The following is a 14,562-nucleotide window of genomic DNA, read 5'->3' as shown; positions in this document are numbered from 1 at the left end:
ACCATCCGTTGTGTCATTTAATCCTCACATGTCCCTGTGTGATAAGACAGGGAGCTTCCGTAATTTTATTTTACAGATGAGGAAACTGAGGCTCTGAGAGTTTCTCTCACATCGAGGATCTGGTAGTTGGTTGTAACAAGGGCTGGCAGCCAGTTCTCAGGCTTAGAAACTCATGACCTGTCCGCCAGGATTTCCTCAGGGGGGGCACACAGCTTGGATGCACTAAAAGTAGCACTGGGCTGTATTCATTTGAAAAGACTGATGTGTACACTTCTGGAAAGGCCCCGATGGCTGTCCCCAGGATGAACTGACCAGCTTCATCTCAGACTCCAGGGCTCTCCCGGAGCCCACTGCCCTCCTCCGAGCCCGGCCTTCCTGCGCCTCTGTAACTGCTTTGGCTCCCGGGTGCTTCCTTTCTTCTGCTGACGAATCGGTACGAGGCTGCTCCCGGTGTCCAGCTGAAGGCCTGGCCCGCCAGGGCTTCCAGGGTGTGGAAGTTTCCCTGGCGAGAGCCAGCTGCTTTATTTGGAGCTGCCCCTCCCTTGCTTACGGCCACCCTTCCTGAGGAGGCTCTGACAGCCGCTCGGATGTGTATGTCACAGCAGAGGTCCCTGGTGGCCTCTGCACACACTCACTTGTTTTGTTTGTTTTTGCTTTGTCCAGCTTGACTCTCATGGGTTTATCCTGTCTTCTATAAATAAACTAGTTTCAACATTTAAACATAAAGACTATTTTGTGCAAAAAACAGGAGAATAACATTAAAAACCCAAGTTCAAGTCTAAAAGTTCAAAGGTTTCTAGTTTCTTGAAAATTAGAAACACTGGGCTGTCTTGGCAATGCTCCATCTTTATTTTTATTTTTTTAATTTAAAATCATTTTTTATTTTTCAATTACAGTTGTCATCCAATGTTATATTAGTTTCAGGCCATTCGTATGGAAAAGCCTCTGGAAACGGCCTGGGTGGGCCCGTAGGACGGGTGGAGCGGGGTCTCAGGGAACCTTGACCAGGGCAGGGACAGTGGTGTGAGTTGGGGGAGGGCTCATCAAAGGGACAATGGCCCCTGCCAGCACTTCCATCTGACAGAAAGCTGCGTCTCCCGCTCTCGCCCTGATGCCAGACAGTTCGGTTCCTCCTTGAATATTCCTGGTGCCTTTGGAGCTGCTGCCCCAGTGCTGGAGCTCAGAGCGAGTGAGTCCGTGTAAGTCCATGTTCAGGCCTTTAAGAGAAACTTCCTGGGACTCGGGAGTCTACGTCTCACTCAGCCACAATCCCCACTGGTTTCTAAAGCCAGAAGTTGTGGGGATTTCCCTTCCTGGCACTGCAACCCTGGGCTGGGGTCCTGGTGTGGGGCTGGGACCCCTCGCTCCTCGGCTGAGATATCCCTCCTGATCCAGTCACAGGTGGGTGTGGGATCAGCCCATTCAGCATCTCTGCCCCTCCTACCAGTCTCAGTGTGGCTTCTTTATATCCTTAGTTGTAGGGCTTCCATTCGGCTAGAGTTCAGGTGGTTCTGAATGATGGCTGTTCCGTAGCTTAGTTGTAATTTTTACATGGTTGTGGGAGGAAGCAGGTAATGCGTTTACCTACGCCTCTGTCTTTAGATGGAACATCTGTTCTTCAGTTTGCTACAGTCCTCACCATCCCCTACTGTGCTCCAATACTGAGCCCAAATGTGAGTTGCCATTTATCAGCTTTCCCCTAGGTGGGCTTTACTGGTTTATAGTATCCATCTGACCCCTGTAGGCATCTGGGGTTGAGACCTCCACCTCTGGTGTATTCATTCTAGCTATTTCTGACAAACTCTATGAGGCAGGTAGTGTGATTCAGGAAAGAGTGGGCCCTGCCCCCAGAGACCAAGCTCTTACTGACCCTGGCATGCATGTGTTCATTTGTAAACTGGAGACACTGCTACCCACACACGAGACTGTCCCTAAGATTTCAGTGACAAAATGCAATGACCTCCCAAGTCAGTGGGCAGCAAACCTTCTCCACAGAGGAACAGAGAGTCAATATTTTAGGCTTCATGCGCAGTACAGTCTCTGAACCAACTCAGTTCTGCGGTTGTGGGACAGAAGTAACCACAGGCAATACATAAATGAAGGGGTGTGGCTGTGTCCCAATGATAGAAACAGGGGCCTAGCCTGATTTTGGCCTGTGCATCACAGTTTCCTGACTGTCCTAAGTGATCGTCTTGTTCCTTCGGTCACTCCCCTCCAGTCCACTCCACATATTTCAGGTACAGCAGTTATTTCAAATGCACGGGGCAGGCCTGTACAACAAATAAATTACAAGAGTTTGCAATCTCCCTTCCTTCCAGGAAGGAAGACAGCTCTGGCCCAGTGTTTGCTGTGTGGATTCTAAGGAGCAGAGGAGAAAACCAGAAAGCTTGAGACTCCAGACAGGCCAAGACGATCAGCATATAAAGACAAGAAGGTGGGGGGCGAGGCAGGGCAATGGGAGATGACTGCGAGACTTGAGAGACTCAGGCTCCGAAGAAGTTCTGAGAGTGGAGAGGGACATTCATGGAGAGAGTTGCTGGGCACACGGACAAGGTGCAGAGAAAGACCAGCAAGCTGGCTGTCAGGGTGCTGGGTAGGAGGCTGACTCTAGTGTCCTTTGAGGGACAACAGGGAAGATCTGAATTTTATTTGGGTCTTCTTGGCCGATGGATTAGAGCCATGGTGGGAACGCCCAGCAAGGCTTGTGAGGGTTGCACATATGTTGGATTGTGTCATTCCATCCTCAAAACCCTTCATGGCTTCCAACTGGGATCTCAACTCCTCACCCAACTGGCATGACTGGCCCCTGCTTCCCTCCCGTCCTTACTTCATGCAGTCCTCCCCCTCAGGGTCCAGTATGCTTCCCACCCTGTTCTTTCAGGGTCCTGGGCATGTTCCCAGCTTTTGAGTGTGCCTCCCCCTTGCCTGGGAATGCTCTTCTCCTTGACTCTCTCTCCAGAAGAGTTATGCTTAAATGTCACCTCCTCAAGGAGCCCTCCTGAATCATTCACTGGGGTAGCCCCCCCCCCATCCTGCAAATTTAGGTTTCTCTATAATCCATTTTCCCCTCACTGCACACTCAATACTCAGGACAGGCACTGCCTTATAGGTGCTGAATCATTATATATTGAATAAATGAACAATATATGTATGAGAGACTCATACATGCATTGCACACTTCTTTGTACATTCAGCATGTTTACTGAACCCCTGCTATTAAAGGTCAGGTGAAACCAGGACAGAGGGTGCTAAATACATGCACACACTCGCCTTGCTTTCATTTCTTCTACTTCTGGAGGCCCGCCCCAGAGATAGTTAGATCTCAGGAATAAGTCAGTTCCTAATTTCCATTGCAATCCAGGAACTGTCAACCTCAGCACAGTGGAAATCTGGGGCCAGATCATTTGTTGTGAGACTTGCATCTGCCTTGTAAAAAGCCAGCCAGTCGCACCTCCACCCAATTTGTGACAACCAAAAATATTTCCAGAGAACTAGTGGCCTAGACCGAACTATCTGGCTGTCCTGGACCAGAGCCCAGGTAACCTTCATCTAGGAGACCTCACCCTCTCCACAGACTCAGAAACAAGCCCAGAACCTGGAAGCAGGGTGAGAGAGTGGGGAAGGCTCCTGGCATGTTCCCACCTGGACATAAATAATGGTGAGCTCATAATGAAAGCAAACACTTTGCCAAGGCCACTAGGGAGCAGGTCTGAAACAAGGCAGAACGCGGGCCACTCGGCCCAGAAATGCCCGACGGCCCCATTCTGCAACACACTGAATGTCGGCTGCTTCTTTACCACTGAGGCCTCTGGCTCCCTTTAGCTCCATCTGTCTCCTAGATGAAAATTATTCAGCTGCTCAATCACTGCACTGCCTTCATTTCCTGATAACGCTCAGCTCCTCCCTCAGGTTGTCAAATAAATCACGGGATGCCCAGTTAAATCTGAATGTCAGATAAACAATGAATAATTTTTTAGTATATGTGTGTCTCAATACTGCATAGTATATACTTAGGCTATACCTGAAATTCAAATTCAGATAGGGGTCCTGTATTTTTATTTGCTAAATCTGCAACCCTTCCATCCTTGGAATTAACCAGCATAGGCCTGAATCCTATAATAAGCCCGTCCCAACTCCCACTTACTGAGACCCTCCCCTACATGGTTCTTCTGGAGTGTTCTCCCGCTGCAAGCTAGTAAACCTAATTCCGATGAAGTATGCATTATTGCTGGTTTTTTAAAAGAACAATCCCCACTTTTTGAGGCAGGACACTCTGAGAGGCAGCCATCTGAAAGGGAGAGCTATGGTTGGCCAGCAGGGGACACACTTGGAGCACCTGTGTGTGGATAAATGGTGACATCAGCTGTTAGAGGCTTAAGGGGGAGATCTTGCTTCTTTCTATCACAGCTGAGTCCCCCTGCCTCTAAGGATCTCCACTGGCGTGTGTGTGTGTGTGTGTGTGTGTGTGCAAGCGCAGACACTTCTGAGTGAGCAAATAAAATGTGGAGATATAGTGGGAAAGCAGACAGCAAAAACAGAACCTCTTATCAGACGGCGGTGATAACACGGAGGCTTACAGAGAATGAGAGACTGAAATCAAAGTACGATGTCTGAATTAACTGGTGAAACCGAGGGTCCTTATGACTTTGGTTAAATTTAGTTTTAAACCCTAGCTCTACGAATCACTTCTTTCTCTCTCTCCACCCCAACCTATCCCCAGGATAATCAGCACCCCCCGTGGAAATAGGAGACAGTAGCCCACTTGACCTAAATCATGTTTCTGCACCTGAGCCCTAAGGTGAAAAATCACCCCATGACTACTTTCCCATGAAACCGGACAGAAGGATGTGGGAAAAGACCTCAGAACTGCCCTCAAGACCTGAAGAAATGATTCATCACCCTCACCCCCCCCCCCCCCCCGGCTCCCAGCACGACCCCTAACCCTAACCCATTGTGCCTTCTGATTTTGCTCTATATGATCTGTAAGCTACACGGCATCTGGGAGTCCGGGCTTGAGCATTAGCTCCCTGTTCTCGTGGATGGCGCCATTCATAAACAAAATAAGCTACTGCGTTTTATTTCTTCACTGCCATTCTAGGTGCCCAGTGTTCGGCTCGGCCAGTGCTGGGTGGATGACTTCTTTCTGTTTTAAAGCACTGGTGCTCACAGCCCAGCTGGGAAGGCGATCTTACTCCATTCTCCAGACAGGGACATGAAGCCAGGTCTAGAATGCAGACATTTCTATGCTTTTTGCATTGTCTTGCTGACTCATTCAAATAGATAGAACAGTGGTTCTTAGACTTGAATCCCCTGGCAGGCTTGTTAAAACAGGCCGCTGGGCCCCACCCCTGGGATGTCTGATTCACTGGTTCTGGGGTGCAATCCAACAATCTATATTTCTAAGAAATTTCTAGGTGACACTGCTGCTGGAAGCTGGCACCACACTTTGAGAACCACTGCTTGAGGCTGGCACCACACTTTGAGAACCACTGCTTGCTAGTAACAAGCTCTTGGCGATGCTAACGCTGCCCACCTAAAGATGATTTCATTCTCCGTTTGACTTTCCTAGGTGCTATTTATAATGCCTTGTAGCACTTTAACCAGTTTTGAGCAGTCTGGAGGCACAGGAGGGCAAGGTCTCTATAATCAAAACACATTTCTTCCTGGTCAGTTAAAGCCAACTGTTTCCCTGTCCCCAAGGCAAAGGGAGGCAGGAAGCAGGCACTCAGAAAGAAGGAAGAAATCAGAATCGCAGAGTGGATAATTCCCATTGATCCCTTCTGGCATGTTCTCCGCAATAAGAGGATCCTCCCGGGGTCAGCAATGTGGCACCAAAAAGACAAAACAAGTCCCTCATGGCAGAGTTCAGAGTTATGAGTTCAAGTTCACTTCCTGGCTCTGCATGGGGCCACAGGTAGGCCTTCACACATAACATTTCTACCACAATTTTATCTTCAGACAAAAGTGAAGGGAGATGCCAGCTCTGCCGTGGGAGCTCCACCGTCAGTGGACGAAGTGGGTGCACACCAGCCTGGAAGGGTAAGTGGGAACCCGATGGGGAGAGGTGGAGGGTGAGAGAGAGGGGGCGGGGTGGGCAAAGCGCAGAGGGTGGGCATCAGCAGGTTTGGGCCACGGGAGCAGACCCACGATGGCACAGTGGCAGGACCAGCGGGGGAAGAGCTGAGAAGGTGGAAGTGCAGCCTGAAAGCCCTTGACGGGGAAGAGCGCAGTCCTGGTGCCGGGTCCGGCACGGGGCAGAGACTGCAGGAAGCAACGTGGATGGGCGGCATGGTTGGGAGAAAGCAAACACGCGAGTTCGGGAGAGCGCAGATGGAGCAAGCGTCATCCATAGTGCCCACAAATGAAGGAATGAGAGCCTGAGTAGGGAGGTAATGTAGGAAAGGGAGGGAGGGAGGGAGGGAGGGAGGGAGGGAGGGAGGGAGGGAGGGAGGGAGTAGATTTTGGAGACTTGAGGGGTATTTGCCAGCACTGGGCACCTGGATGGGGTGGGGGTGGGGTGGCTTGGGGGAAGCTGTGGAATTCAGGAAAAGGAAGAATCAAAGATTATTACTCCACTTTACCAGCCTAGATAATGTTTTCCCTGCACAATCTCTTTCACACAACACACTCAGTACCCCAGGATGCTCAGGCAGTCTGTGCGTTACCCACGGCTCTGCATCCTGTGATTTATCTGAGTCATTTCCCCGAGCCAGGACAGATGGGAAGCCACAAATCGAGGCTTGCTTCCAGTGGTTAGCAGCTCTGGTTTAAATACACAGAAACTGGATGGGGGAACCTAAGGATGTAAAAGATCAACGATAGCCTTTCAATGATCTGCGCTTTACACAAAATCACAGGAGCCCAAATAACCAAGAAAGGCAGAACGAGCCCGTGGAATTCAGCTGTGAGCCAAGGACATAACCAAGAATTGTCACGCTTCAGTAGCTTGAGTCGCCCCAGAACTTAGCCCTACCCACATCTCCAGATAATAGAGTCAACCTCAGCTCGCAAACCAAAGGCCACTTCCTCGGGAAAGATTTCTCGGGCACCCTGCAGTACGTTATAGATTCTCAAAGCCCCTTCGACTTCTCACACGAAGCATTGTTTTCTCTTATGATTTATTTGTATGGGTTCAGGGTCATGATTATTTGATTAATATCTTTCTTTGCTATCAGGCTGAAAACTCCACTAGGGCAGGGATGACTTCTGGTTTTTCTCTGCCCTGTGCCTAGTACGGAACCTGGCTGATCAAAAGTTTCAACACTTAAAATATAAAAGCACAAGGGAGTAAAAGAAGGCCCAGCGGGTCCCAAAATGTGACAAATCATCTCAACCACCGAGCTCTAACATTTTAAAAATGAACCTCTAAGGAGTCAATAGTAAATGTGCAAAAGGAAGTTTATTTCATCCCTGCAGATAACTATATGCCTAAATTATGAAATAATTAATAACTAATATTTGTTTATTTAAATTATGATGAATAATATTATTCCATAATAACTAACTATAGCTTGCCATAGTAAAAAATAACCGTCAGACCTTCGAATCTGCAGATTCAATCACCCTTGAATGGAAAACAGTATTTTCCATCCATGGTTGGGAAACCCCTGGATACAAAGGACTGACCATATTTATTGCAAAGAATCCGCATATAAGTGGACCTACGCAGTCCAAACCCCTATTATTCAAGGATCAACTGCAATTATATCATTTCCATGGAGCATCTAACTTAAATAAATTGAAGTTCTGCAAAGACAACACCAAAAACAAAACAGACTATACCAAGTGAAACAGCGCAGACCACTTGCCTACACTGTCCTCAAGGGCGTTGACTCAGGAGAGAGATGAGTAGAACTTGCCCTCAGCAGGTTTAGGCAGGCCTCTCACTTCCTGCTTGATTCTTTCATAGGACATTGCCCAGAAATATAAATTAACCACCTTTAACTTGCTGTTCAACCGAATTAAAAAAAATAAGTAAGATTTTCTTCAGGACTGTAGGAAAAACTGGATCCATCAAGGCCTCCTCCTAAGGAATTTTCCAAGGCAATTTTGTCTATACTCGGTTTTCGCATTTTGCCTTGACTTTAATACCTAACTACTATGTAAGATTCAACCCCACTACACTTCCTGAGCTTAAGGTGGTAATTATGAACTAGCCAGTATTTAGGCTGACGTAGGCAGTGCCTTGAGTTAAGGAGGGGCTGGGTTTTTCCCTCTACCAGGATGAAATAAGTATCTCATCCTAAGACAGAATCCAGGAACCAGAGATGAGTCAGGAGCCTGGCAGGTCTAGCACCTAGTTTATAGGAGACTTGAGGAGCCCCTTGTCTGTTTCATGAGGGTGGATGTTATACAGGTTTGATTCAAATTGAGTAAACTAATTGAGAATTTCAAATGCTAGGTCCACATACCTGAACTATTAGGGCTGAGAATCGAGACCATATATGTCAACATAACTATTTCTTCCAGGGTATTCTTGCCTAGGAAGTTGAGGCTGCAAACCAATACATAACGTCGCTGTTTGCTGCAGAAAATTCTTCCAGAACAACCTGTCCTGGCACACTGTTTGCTCACCTGGGAAAACAGCTTGCATATCAACAATAGTTTACTTGCCAGGACCCAAGACCCTTGTCTTGCTGTGCCCACCAATCCCGAACTACTATGTCACAAACTTTGCTGAAACCTAATCACTTCTCTGCCTTGGAAAATACACCTAAAAGGATGTGAACCTAGACCTCTAAACCCTTCAGATACGCCCTCTGACCTCCCTTTGCTCAGACGCCAACAGGACTGTGTCCTGGGGCTGTCCTCCCCTATCACCGGCAGCTTATGGAACTTAGCTTTCTTTTATCAGCAGGCTCTTCCAATGGAATTGTTGGGAGCCCTTAACTGACACAGTAGATCAGGTTTGGTCTCTTAGAGACAAGAAACATTGAAATGAGAGTAAATACATACTTCCAACCCATTAGGTTGGGGAAGTTAGTGAAATGGTCAGCTTTCCTCTGTGACAAAGAGGTCCCTATATCATTCCTCCTTCTGAGGAAAGGTCTGGTGTGTGAGCACCTGCCTATGACAGATTTCAAATGCAAAATTTACCTCCACTTTCCTACTCTTTTACATGATTCTGTATTTCCCAAATTTTCTACAATCGTTACCCATTATTTTGAGGGTGGGTAAAAGGACACAGAGCAAAAGCCATAAGAAGGAAATTCATTTCCAAGTGTAAATTAGGAAGGAATACCAAGTCTTAATTTAAAACACACATACACACAGAGTACATAAGACATACATTTAGAGACTTCTCTCTTTAAGCTAGTGAGGTAATTTCATCGCAGTGGCGTCAGTGTGCATACAGAAAAGTTGTACCATTGTAATTATGCCGCCTTGGTGCTCTCTTGCCTGATCATAAGAAACCTCTGGGGAGTTTGATAAAATACACCAGTAAATAACATTCAGTCAGTCTAGGGTGAGGCCCAGGAATCTGTTGTGTGTTTTTTTTAATGAGCACTAAGTGATTCATACAATCAAGCAAAGTGTAAAACACACGACCAAGAGCACTGACTCACTGGAATGCAGAGTCCGGCTTCCACTGTAAAACCATCCGGCTAAAAACAGAACTGGGCAGTGGACAAACAGAGCTCTCCTCAGCTGTCTTACACAGGGTGGCATCTCTTTGTTCCTGGGTCCCGGGCCTGTCCCGAAGCACTAGCTCACAAACATCCCAACTATCAAACCTGGTAAGAGCTCGCAGCTGGGCTCGGGCGAGCTCCCCACGCTGAGCCGGCTCCGAGAGCCAGCTTCCCCTGCAGCTCGCCGCCGGGGCGCCTGCAGCTCCCGGAGCAGCCCAGCAAACAATCTCAGCCGAGGCTGCCTTTTACCTTAAAGAAACTTCCTCGCTTGTCCGGACTGCGGGTACCCATGGTCCAAGATGACATTTCCTCCAGTGAGGCTCTACTGTGCGCCTGGGACTCCTGAAGGTAGAGACATTTTTAATGGTTAGTCCAGCCTGTAGGAAATTCCTTTCTAAGCCACAGAACACTCACAACAACAGTCCTGCCAAGATCTTTTTCCGTCAACAACATAGTGCCATTTATTTCCCACCAAAGCCCTTCCATCTCCTTTTAGGCTGATTTCCTGCCTTAGACAGCACAGTTCCTAGACTCTGCCCCACCTCATTGCCCCACCTCCCACTTTTCCAGCTGATGCAGAAGGTCTCTGGGACTCCAGAGAGCATAATGATTGCTTTGTATTTGCTTGACCTCATGCACAAGTCCTAAAGGGACCGATATCAGATGTCACCGTAATCTGCCCCAAAGCTTATGGAGTGAATGTGGCTCATCACTGAGGGGCAGCGGAAGACTGAGGCCTGCATGCCCCAGGAAATCCTGCTGGAATCAGATGACGCCACCCTTAGTTCTAGAAGCCCGCTCCCCAAGGCAAGGTCAGCACAAGGGCACTGGGAATAAATCCCTCTATTTTCTACTTAGAAATCAAAGATTGAGATGAGATTCCATGTCCCTGTTTACAGAGGTCAAGCTGTGTAAGAAACAGACGTAAACAGCTCCATGATAACCTAAGGTGGGGGTGCACTTTGGACCGTGGAGGAACATTTAAAGACATGACATGATTCTGAATCATAACCATATCTGAGCTTGGAATTTCCCTCATTTGAGCAATAAAGCCCAATAGTCTTCTCTCTTGGTCACAAAGCATTCAGTGTCCACTGGTAAGTAAAACACCCCCCTTCCCCAGACAGCTGGCCTCACCCCCCAGCAGTGTGCACTGAGACCTGGGAGCATCCCCGAATCTTCCTTACCCAGCGAGGCTGGACCAGCAGCAGTTATAAAACTGCCCTCCTGCTCTAGATCCTGTCTGCTCACCACACATGCAGAAGGTGTAGCTGGTCCTAACCATGGCCACAGGTGGAGGACAATGGAGGAAATGTGTATTCAGTGAAAACATCTCTTGTGACATTAAGATATTAAAAGGGGTTCGGCTATGGGGGTGGAGTGGGAGACACCGAAGCCATGGTTGCTGCGGCCAGTTTGCTGAGGCTATTTCATTATTGGCCAGGGAACAGACAGCCAGCAGCACCAAAGGGACGTTTCAACAAGCAGAAAAGCACAATTACTTTGCAGAGAATTGCATCCCTGTGAAGGAGCAACGCTCTCCAGAGACAGACTCATTGCAGCCCCACAACTGGCCTCTCCGTTCACATCCATAGTGGGCTGCAAAAGCCCATGGGACCCCCTCTAGGAAAAAATAATAATGCAGCACACACCCAGCCCTCCTTCCGAACCTTCACCTATTTTAGTCATTTCTCCACTGCCCAGACGCTTTAAAGGTCCGGAGTGTCTTTCCTGTGTTTCTTTCCACTTGCAGCCCCACTGGATGAAGGCCAGTTTCCAGAAACCTCCTTAGCAGACTGGTGAGCTTTCCACTGCGATTCCGCTGACTCCAGAGGTTCAGGTTCTCAGGCTCAGCAATTTAGTAGAGCCCCAGCTCCAAGGCCTTTGAAGTCCATCACTTATTAACAAAGTCCACAGGTTGGAGCGGCTCCAGGAAGAAAACAGTGCTGTGTTCAGAGCTAAGAGCGAACCGGACCCACTCTGTAACTGTTTTGACCCAGAAGCACAGAAATAAAAAAGGACACTTCTTGAAACCAAGCCTAATGTCTGTAATTCTTTCTCTTTCGGACGTTTTCTCAGCAAGAGACTTGACATGGCACAGCAGTTAAGGAGCGGCTCAAGTGAGAGCCAAGACTGCATTCCCCATCCAGACCTGCATCTCTCTGTTCTGTTCAGAAATTTTTGGTATACAAGCCCTTTCGATGAGCCACGACAGGCAGGGAATTTTGCCTATAGCAACGGAGCAGTTCGGATCTCAGAAGTTTAGCAGCTCAGTAAGCTGCCTGAAAAATGCATGCATGGACTTCAACTCCGGTGTCTGTCAATGAGACATCCGCTCTGGCTTCTGTGCAGGGCAGGCGGATCCATCACATTTAAGAAGATGAAGGTCACCTCCGGGGGCTCCTTCCAACGTCACTCCGGATGAAGATGTGAGCAGGTGAGAAGAACAGGTGCCTAGTACCACCGCAGGTCCTTCCCACAGAAGGACATCCAAGTGGACTACACATCACAGATTATTCTAATTTTTCAAAATATCGTTCTTAAAAGCCCCCAAAGAAGTTTTGGATTACGGTCTTTCCTGTTGTAGCAACAGTTTCCTTCCCAAACCATAACCTCTAACACGTTGGCTCAAGATGGACAGAAATCTAATAGAATCTAAAACGATTACTTTTTCCCACTCCTCCCCCCAGGGCTTACACCAGCAGTTTCATCCCGAAACCACCCCAGTATCAGGCTAGACTAAGAAACAGAAAAAGGTACCGTAGTCTGAGAGGCTGCAAAACTCCTCCAGAGTGAGACGCTGGAAACTTGCTCCGTTACTGGTATCCCTGAAGCTGTAAAGCGGATTCTTAAAACATCAGCCCAGCGCATCCAATGGATCTTTCCAGATGCTAGCTAAAAGCTAGCAAAGAAGAAAAAAAAATCCTAATGGGCCTAGAGGACACTGCAAACATTTTGAAGCTGCCAAGTCTCCTCAATAACACCACTGAAGGAATGTAAACGAAGCTGGTCGCTCAGTTGCTTAAGGACAAAGACAGGAAAGTGACTATACCTCACCCTCCAGAAACACCAGGCTCTGCCGCTTTAGACCTAGCTGTGGCTTTCCATGTGGCCCCAAGAACTACTGCCGAGGTGAAGGTCTATCCTGAAATTTCAGCATAAAGGACTCGATGAGTCACCTGGCCAGGCTCCAGGCGGCCCTGACTGCCGCTGAGCAAGACCGTCCCAGGCTGGCTTTGCAGCCCACTCCGCAGAGCCACTGACGACAGGCGCGGAGGCTCCGCTGCCTGGCGGGCAGGGGAACGCCGAGTGCCCACTTGCCAGTTCACCCATCAGTGGAGCTGGGCTGAGTCGCTGGCACTCTCCCAGCTTTTGCTCTACCTGGCCACTGGCCAGATCTTGGAAAGATAGGGGGTCTGAGTTGTGTCTTCATCTTTCCTTCCTTTCCCCTTTCCTCCCCTCCGCCCTTGATTTATTGAGTCAAACTCTACCCTTCCTATTTTATTTGCCTGAGATCCCAAGTGCAAACCCACAGGAGAAGCAGCCGTAACTCACATGGGCATCCACCACTCCCAAGTTCAATGTCAAAGAAACGCAGCTCACTCAAGCCATCTCCGAGCTGCTGTGAGAGCTGCCACGAAAGCCCTCTCCTCTCTACCTTTCTCCTTCTTTCTAACAAGACAAAGTGAGCTTCAGTTCTTAGTAAACAAGATCTCGTTATTATAATTACTTTAAGCCAAACTGACTAAAGTCGGAGAAGGTGACTCACCCCTGGGGACCTGTCAGGTCAAGGCCAATCCCAAGAAGTACACTTCACTTGATGCCTGATGACAGCAGGTCTCTCTCTTTAATGCTTTTTGTCTTTATTAAGAGACGTAGAAGCCAGCGGGGCGGCTCCATGTCTGGATCCAGGGCATGCCTCTGAATATTTTCACAATTTTCTATGTATGACCACAGCTTTTAGAAGTTGGACAGAAAAACTCTATTCCAGGCTCTGGCTTGACAATTCAAGTTACGTGAATGTTTAAGTTTTTCTTTCTTTAAGCATCTTGTATCACTACCCAGAACTGATTTCCACTCAGTCAATAGACTTTTTTTAATTAAAAAACACACAAAAAAACAGATCATGAAAACCATTCAAAAGAGAAACTAATTTGTGGGAAGTAAGAAATCAGAAGCAAAGAACTGTATTCCCAGCCCCTTACTCAACAACTAACTGTGTTTTTAAATAGAATTAGGAACAACGCTCAGCACCTCGATTTTCCCAAGAATTATCAGGAGTAGTGATTTTTTCACTTTTTTTTAGAAAAGTGCTCAGAGTTAAAACTGTGTTTCTGCTGTTGACAGGATTGGCCTGTAAATGGGGCTAATTCCGGTGGAGGCCCATCCCTCCCCTCTTTGGAAAACTGGCATCTCAGAGACTCTCCCCTCATCCAGGTGGCAGAAGCTCGGCGGTGCCCAAGGACCAAGGTGTGGACACTTCCACCCAGGGCAATGTGCACAGCCTGGACAACAGATGGGCAGCTCTGCTGGCCAGAAAGTCCTTCTTTCCTTGCCTCTCTTCTCTTACCTCCCACCCAATGCCTTCATTTTACCCCTAGGTAAAGAGGTGGGTCCCTGTTCCTCCCTTGAGTGGCGGCTTCTCCTGAGCATGGTGCTGGCCTCAGGGCTCGTGTACTCTGCCACCCACAAAGCATTCTCTTTTGGCATTTCAAAAGTGTGTCTTTTTAAAATATTTATCTTAATTGTTGAAAGCATTACAGATTCCCCCCCCCCTTTTCCCCCCATTAACCCCCTCCCCGTCCCAAGCCCTCCCCCGAGGCCTTCACCACACTATTGTGTGTGTCTTTTCAAATTTCCTCACTTGAAAGCTCCCGTGGTGAGCGGTCACACACCCTGCACATGTGACTTCATGCATACAAGGGAGAAGCTT

The 14,562-nt window shown here is 48.1% G+C and overlaps 1 protein-coding gene across 4 annotated transcripts in view; it reads right to left on the bottom strand.

The window, feature by feature from the left end:
- Positions 1-14,562, bottom strand: part of RIN2 (Ras and Rab interactor 2) — a 148,501-nt gene that overhangs the window by 71,829 nt on the left and 62,110 nt on the right. For 3 of the 4 annotated variants that reach the window (XM_081150160.1, XM_081150164.1, XM_081150159.1), the window contains exon 4: positions 9,879-9,971. The exons of the other annotated variant lie outside the window; for it this stretch is intronic. In XM_081150160.1, coding sequence (XP_081006286.1) covers positions 9,879-9,935 — 57 coding nt within the window. In that variant the 5' untranslated portion in view covers positions 9,936-9,971. The remainder of the gene's footprint in view (positions 1-9,878; positions 9,972-14,562) is intronic. 4 annotated transcript variants of the gene reach the window in all.

Source organism: Miniopterus schreibersii (genome assembly GCF_964146895.1).
Source record: "Miniopterus schreibersii genome assembly, chromosome: 10".
Taxonomy (NCBI): domain Eukaryota; kingdom Metazoa; phylum Chordata; class Mammalia; order Chiroptera; family Miniopteridae; genus Miniopterus; species Miniopterus schreibersii.
Note: the sequence above shows the minus strand (reverse complement) of the source record. Positions and strands in the feature narration are given on the sequence as shown.